This window comes from Megalops cyprinoides, chromosome 17 (assembly GCF_013368585.1).
Source record: "Megalops cyprinoides isolate fMegCyp1 chromosome 17, fMegCyp1.pri, whole genome shotgun sequence".
Taxonomy (NCBI): domain Eukaryota; kingdom Metazoa; phylum Chordata; class Actinopteri; order Elopiformes; family Megalopidae; genus Megalops; species Megalops cyprinoides.
This window is the reverse complement of record NC_050599.1, coordinates 13,896,988-13,904,294: the sequence shown is the minus strand read 5'-3', so window position 1 is coordinate 13,904,294 and position 7,307 is coordinate 13,896,988. Positions and strand designations below refer to the sequence as shown.

Below are 7,307 nucleotides of genomic sequence, written 5' to 3'. Positions count from 1 at the left end.
AACGTTAAACGTTAACTGAAAATTATACGAAATCGGTGTTATTAGTGTCCGATAAACACCGCGTATACAATTTGAAAATTACTACATTTGTTTCATACACATTTTTCACATTTACAATATTTGTTTCTGATTGCGAAGCTAGCAGCGAAACACATGTTCCAACATGTTTTCCTGCGTAAAGTATTACCTCTCAGCTATCTAGGAAAGCAATAAGGTCCAGATATTTTAAGAAAATTAACAACACTTCCAGTGATATGAAGTGTTACGGCTATGAAAACACTTCTGTATCCGTGCAATACAAGATATTAAGAGGTTATTTGTTATAATCAAATTTACATCAACTTTTCTCAGTTTACATCAACTCATTCGGCCCACTTATCAAATCGCATGGTTTCTCCTATCACTGCTATGCTGACGACATCCAACTCTTTTTCTCTTTCCCTCCCTCTACCCAGGTCAATGAAAGGATTTCCACATGCCTGGCTGACATCTCCAAATGGATGTCATCCCACCATCTGAAGCTGAACCTCAAGAAAACAGAACTGCTCTTCATCCCAGCCGGTCCCTCCCCCCTGCAAGACCTCTCCATCACCGTTAATGACACCACAATACCATCCCCTTGATCAGCAAGGAGCTTGGGCATCATCCGCAACAACAAACTAGACTTCAAGGAGTACATTGCTTGTACATCACGGGGCTGTCGATTCCTTCTCCACAACATCAGAAGGATTTGTCTGTTCTCGACAACATAACGCCACACAGCTCCTTGTCCAGGCCACAGTGCTCTCTCGCCTGGACTACCGCAACGCTCTTCCTCACTCTTCCTTCCCCATCTCCCTACGGATGGCTCCATCACTCCAATCCTTCAGGCATGGTCTGAAGACACATCGCTTCAGACTCTGTATGGACTGACCTACCACACAATCTGCATCCTCAAACAGACTTTGCTCTCAGCTGAGAACTACGATCTCATTGTGGAACTGTACACATCCTGTCCTCGTACTGTCACTATACTTACTGTATGCACTTTTTACGTCGCTTTGGATAAAAGCGTCTGCTTAATGAATAAATGTAAATGTAAATAATCAATAGCATAACTTACTGTCATTTGATGTGTAGGTCTATGTCTGACTAGAAATTGAAATAATGTAAAATAAAAATATTATGTCATGCACCAAGTAAATAGCGGGAGAAAGTGGCTGGTTATGCCTATACCTTGCCTTGACATTTCATAGGTGCATGCTTAACTTGCTTGATACCTTCCATTTAAGAAGACAGCTTGAGAGCCATCAATAAAAAGAAACTAGTATTTCCAGAACTTTATATTATAATTAAATAGAAATGTATATTATATTAAAATTATATTAAATAAATATTTAAAAAAATATATTAGTCAATTGTCATAATCCAGCTGTATATGATGCATAGAACATACTCCAGTACTGTAGATGGCAATAACAGCAAAAATGAGCGGACACCGTGACGTCATCTACATGCGACTGAAAACGAAGACTCGCTGGCAAGGATGGCGGAGCCAGAGTGAGTATTTTACAGTTGTGTATATTCCATCTTAATCAATCCATTCATTTTGAAGGGAGATATTTGACATTTTTCAGTGTGTATAGCGTCAGCAGTCAGAATATTTTATCTCAGGTTTAATATTGTGTCATTGCTATGTAAAGAAACATATTACGGACACCAGACTCTCACATCTGTTTCATGTGTGCTAGGTAGCAACGATGGACGTGTTAAATAAAGTCTTAGTCTTGTATAGAGCATATATCAGTATAGCTAGCTGCAGAACAACGTTGGCTATGAGCAGAAAAAATTGTTGGCATGTTAAAATCCATTAAATCATCTAAAATAGTAACACGAAAACATGCCACCACGGTGGCTAGTGAGGGTATGTTATTAGAGTACTGATGGCTGGCTAGCTAGCTGGCTAAATAAGTTAAGTCGTAGATGTACAACGAGAAGGATGAGTAGGGATACTATCTTGCCGTAATTACGAGTAAAGTTGTTGCAAATTTTCGAAGTTGTCGTGTAAAATGGGATAATGGGTACCTTGGATGCTGAACATGCTACATTTTGTAGCCGACAAGTTTGGCAGAACATTAATGCTGTTTAGGCAAAACAAGGTAATACACAATGAACCTGAAACAATCTCACTTAAGAAGCCTCCATAAACATTTTATTCAAAGTCACTTTAATTCCTTTTGCTGTTGTTTTCATATGAGGCTGTTCTTTTCCATTTAGAGTGAAGAAGGTGATCAAGCTTGTTCCAGAGAATCTCCTGAAGAAGAGAAAAGCGTATCAAGCGATAAAAGCAACACAGGCCAAGATCGCGCTTCTTGAAAAAAGAAAAGTAAGTATGTTACAGCAAAACAATTCAGGAAATTTATATAGTGCCGACAGTTGGTCTTTTATAATGCAGAATGCCTATCCAGTTAGGAGGAAAAAAACAAATACATAACTGATCCCCATACACGTTTTGTGTTCTGAACTTTTTGCAAGAATTTTTAAAGAAGTTTGTGTCCATTGCCAGATCATTTATATAGTCATTCATCTGAAATGCCAATTGTGCCAGGTGCTTAACCAGAAGTGAAAGGTTGAAAAGGTCAGAATTGGCAGCCAAAGGATACAAGTGCTGATTGTGTGTGTGGGACAGGTACAGAGAGGTCGGCCTTTGAAATTCAAGCGCTTGGAGGAGTTCCTGAAAGACAGCAGACGGAAGCACCGCGATGAAACGCGCATCAGGAGAGCCGCCCACAGACCCCCGCCCATGCTGCCTCCCGCCAAGAACCGCCTCGCCTTCGTCGTCCGAATCAGAGAGTGAGTTTCCGCCAATGCTTTGACGAGACTGTGAGTGCGGTCCGTATGACCATGAATCTGAGCCAGTGTTTGTCCTTTTTGCAGGATTAAAGGCGTCAGCCTCAGGGTCCTGAAGGTCATTCAGATGTTGCGACTGCGGAAGATCTTCAGCGGCACCTTCGTCAAGATCAACAAGACCTCCCTCGGCATGCTGAAGGTTGTGGAGCCTTACGTGGCCTGGGGGTAAGGGTGCGTCCTTGGATGGGAGAATGTGTATTCTAGGGAAAGTGAGCCAGGCTCCTTGAGGGCACACTTTGAGCATGTCATCTGTGCCGTATTGTGGTCTTTGAGGAGACCCGCCGATGCCTGCGTTTAACAGCTGTCAGACCCAACCCAGTTTCTGTGTAACGTGGAATGTAACACCAAACCAGTGAAGCCCATTCCTTCAGCTCAAGTTGTTCTAAGCTGTTCATGCCCTACTCTGATGACGCTTCACTTGCCAAAGTTAATTACTCTCCTGGCAGATAGATTAAAACAGACAAGTCAGACTATTATATTTAACTGAGTGGGGCACATTTCTGCCCAGGTGGAATTTAGTGTATGGAAACTCAGCAAAAATGGACTGATTCTCGAGCCCTGGCAAATTATCCAGTGAGGAACCATCACATTAAATTGTTTTCTATAGTCTGTTACCAGATGTTTCTCTTCTTCTGCTTTTCAGCTGATGTCCACTAGTAGGCAGTCTAATGGTAAATTCCTGTCTGCCTCAAGTTGTCTTACAAATGACATACAGAGGTGAACTTTGATATATACAAAACTTGAATGGGTCTTTAGGATGTAAGATGTATTGAGTCTAAAACATGAAATTCCTTTTCTTTAACTCAGTGTTTTATATGTAATTATTTCAGTTGTTGGTTGATTTGATAACATGCCTTTCTACACTCAACAGGTACCCAAATCTAAAGTCAGTACGAGAGCTGATCCTGAAGAGAGGACAGGCAAAGATTGACAAACGAAAGGTTCCTCTAACAGACAATACCATCATTGAGCAGCATATGGGTAAGGGGCACATCCACTTTCTTGCATATGGTATTATAGTGAGCTTTGCAAAAGAACTGCATAGTAACGGTAAAATGTCTAAAACTGTCCAAATCTACAGCCTTCCTGATAATCTCTTGAACAAGTCCACTGGTTTATCCAAAAAAAAAACAGTTTAAATGTAATTTGCATGAATAAAAGCAGACAGACATAAGTTTCAGCACAAACATTTCATCAGGCCATGGAATAGTAAATACACTATATGGACAGAAGTATTTGGATGCCTGACCATTACACTGTAATGACATTGTATTCAAATACATATACTTTAATATGGAGTTGGTCCCCCTTTTGCAGCTATAACAGCTTCCACTCTTCTTGGAAGACTTTCCACAAGATTTTGGAGTGTTTCTGTGGGAATTTGTGCCCATTCATTTTGTAGAGCATTTATGAGGTCAGGCACTGATGTTGGATGAGAAGGCCTGGCTCGCAATCTCCGTTCCAGTTCATTCCAAAGGTGCTCAATGGGGTTGAGGTCAGGGCTCTGTGCGGGCCAGTCAAGTTCTTCCACACCAAACTCATCAAAGCATGTCTTTATAGTCCTTGCTTTGTGCACTGGGGCACAGTCATGTTGGAATAGAAAAAGGGCCTTCCCAAAACTGTTGCCACAAAGTTGGAAGCATAGCATTGTCCAAAATGCCTTGGTATGCTGAAGCATTAAGATTGCCCTTCACTGGAGATAAGGGGCCTAGCCCAAAACCTGAAAAACAGGTGTGGCCAAATACTTTTGTCCATATAGTGTATGTGAGTATGTCAAAGAGAGAGCAAGAGCAATGGTATATGATGAAATGCAAGTTTCATCTGTAATTCACTATTGACTCTCCCCACTGTACTCTGAAACACTGTAAATCTGTGGAAGATTTCAGATCATGAGGTGGACAGAGTACAGTTTATTTTACATTTGCACAGTTTTTTTATATTTTACAAATACAACATTATCTCAGCAGTCAGAATGAAGCTTTCTATTGGTGAATGCTGAACTGTGATCCCTGGTACTGAAAGTCAGTTTCAGCACTGCGCTGGACATATGGATAGAGCAAAGTGTGATTGTATTTGAGACAGAAATTACAAGCAAATGAAAAAGAAAGCCAGCCGTCTCCAACCTTTTGCACCTGTTGTTGTTCCTGGCTTCCTAGCTGGTGTTGCTATAATGTGGGCTGTCATTGTTGGAATTCATAGTGACATTTCTCTTAGATGGATACCAACCAGAGTATGTTTAATCTAGTTATTGGTTTTTGGATAACACTGCATTAGGTTTGAAGCATGACATGAATGTGTGCTTGCTTTTGTACTGACTTAAAAAGACTTACTGATATTAGGCATGTGCTGCACATAAAAATTTGCTGTGCCATAATTCTCTAATTTGCTCTCGGGCTTGGTTTTGAGGAAGTATTTCTTAGGTGCCTTTTACTATTTTGCGTTAATGGATGGTAGGCAATGCTGTTGTGTTAGCTGAAATTCTAACAGCTTAATGGTTTTGTGTCTGAACATGTCTTTAATAAACATTTAGAATATGCCTCAAAACAAGTGTCTCATTCAATATTTAAAATTATGAACAGAAAAATGTTGCTCTGTAGATAAAGTAAACTTTAAATCCCTGTATTCTAAAATAACCCATTGCTTTTGCCAATTTCTGTCCTCAGACTGTGTTCAGCGTATGTTTAATCTAGAGGTTCAGAAGGGTAGCAGGCTGATGTACTGTCAGCTGTAGGGGTGAAAGAGAAAACAGGTGGCAACCCTACAGCTGTGACATTTGGTGGGGTGACCTGTAAAATAGTGATTCATTACTGAAGGGCAACATTTTCTCTCTGTGGAAGGGTAGCATGAAGTACTCTTCCTCACCTCATTATGTTGGTTATTAACAGCAGTAGCAGGTTATCACATCAGTGTGTTCCACTCATAAACAGTGAAGACAATTTACACAGGTTAATGCATTAATTGCTTAATATTCTCCTATAATGTCTAAACCTGTGAGAAATGAGCAAGACTGGAATTTTGTGGCAGATGGCACGTGGAATTGTGTGGCTGACTTGTGTAACATCTTACCCTTACTCCATTTCTAGGCAAGCATGGTATCATCTGCCTGGAAGACCTGATCCACGAAATCTACTCAGTTGGGAAGAACTTCAGAGCAGCCAATAACTTCCTGTGGCCGTTCCCACTGTCAGTAGCCCGCCACGCAGCCAGGGACAAGGCTGGCTTGTTACGAGAGATAGGAGAACCCGGAGCCAGAGCCGAGGACATCAACAGGGTCATCAGGCAGCTCAACTGATTGGTGAGGAGGGGCGGGTGCTGTTTGACTGCTTGAGGCGAAGACTGGAGGGTGTCTTTATCTTGTCGCTAATTGTTCCTCCCCTTTCCTTTGTCATTGTAGGGCATCGCCGTGATTCCTGTCTGCCTGATGGGCACAGTAACACCAACAGACTGTAATTTGACCATATGAGCTGTGATGTCCCTGAACTGCGCTGGGACAAGCTCACGCCGGTGGACTGAAAAGGCATGTTTTCCCTGGCCACCACATTAATGAAGCGGGAAAGTAATGCCAGGCAAAGGCAGATTTTCCCTCACCACCTCCATGGAAGCAGTGTGTCTGGATTTGAATTCCCACATTTCCCCCATGGAGGACTCGGCTAACTTGTTGGATTGGGACAGTATTGGGCCTGGAATCGGTGTTGGGGGAGGAGGATGTAACCTACCAACTCAGCAGCTGAGCTTTGAGTGCTGATCTTGGTTTTTGCAACCAGTCATTGTCAAAAGATAAAAGCAAAGCCATCAATAAACAGTATACCCTTTTCCGATTGACTTAAAAATAGTAAATGTGTGATATCCATGTTCTGATATTTGTATTTTTAATGAGCAGCTATGTTTCTACAATAAATAACATCATTCCATTACAGCTTTGGATTTTCAGCAAGCCTAATGGCAATATTTTAGACCTGCACCATTTACTACTGTGTTTATTAAATATACAGTATATTAGTTTTATATTTAGCACTGTTCTAACTGTCTAGTGAAAGTATTGTAGATACATTGACAGAATGAAACATACGCACCTTCTGCCAGTATACGCACAGGTATTCTTGTTAGGACAAACATCCTTGATAGTTGTTCTCTTAACCCTCAACCCATGGATTTGATTTAATATAAAGCAACGATGAATCTGATGCTTATATCCAGGAAATTGAACGAACCTGTAATAATCTTTATTCGGTAAAGTGCTTTTTCAGATTTTCCGATGATATGTCCTCACGGCATGGAAGGCCCATACTTGACATATTTTGAAGGTTTATTTCTAAACAACACTTTTGCACAATTTTGTCCTGAATATACTGAGAGAACTGATTTCTCCGAGCCATAGTAGCTTTAAATTCACCCCCCTCCTGTTTAAGCTTTTGTGT

At 41.0% G+C, this 7,307-nt stretch overlaps 1 protein-coding gene across 1 annotated transcript; it reads left to right on the top strand.

Annotated features, from left to right (window-relative positions):
* Nucleotides 1–1,495: 1,495 nt before the first annotated feature.
* rpl7l1 (ribosomal protein L7-like 1) lies at nucleotides 1,496–6,721 on the top strand. The gene is made up of 7 exons (XM_036549757.1): nucleotides 1,496–1,539; nucleotides 2,257–2,365; nucleotides 2,669–2,832; nucleotides 2,917–3,054; nucleotides 3,761–3,870; nucleotides 5,973–6,184; nucleotides 6,284–6,721. Exons 1-6 carry the CDS (start codon nucleotides 1,526–1,528, stop codon nucleotides 6,179–6,181), a joined length of 744 nt encoding a protein of 247 aa, XP_036405650.1. The 5' UTR covers nucleotides 1,496–1,525; the 3' UTR covers nucleotides 6,182–6,184; nucleotides 6,284–6,721.
* The last annotated feature ends 586 nt before the right edge of the window (nucleotides 6,722–7,307 follow it).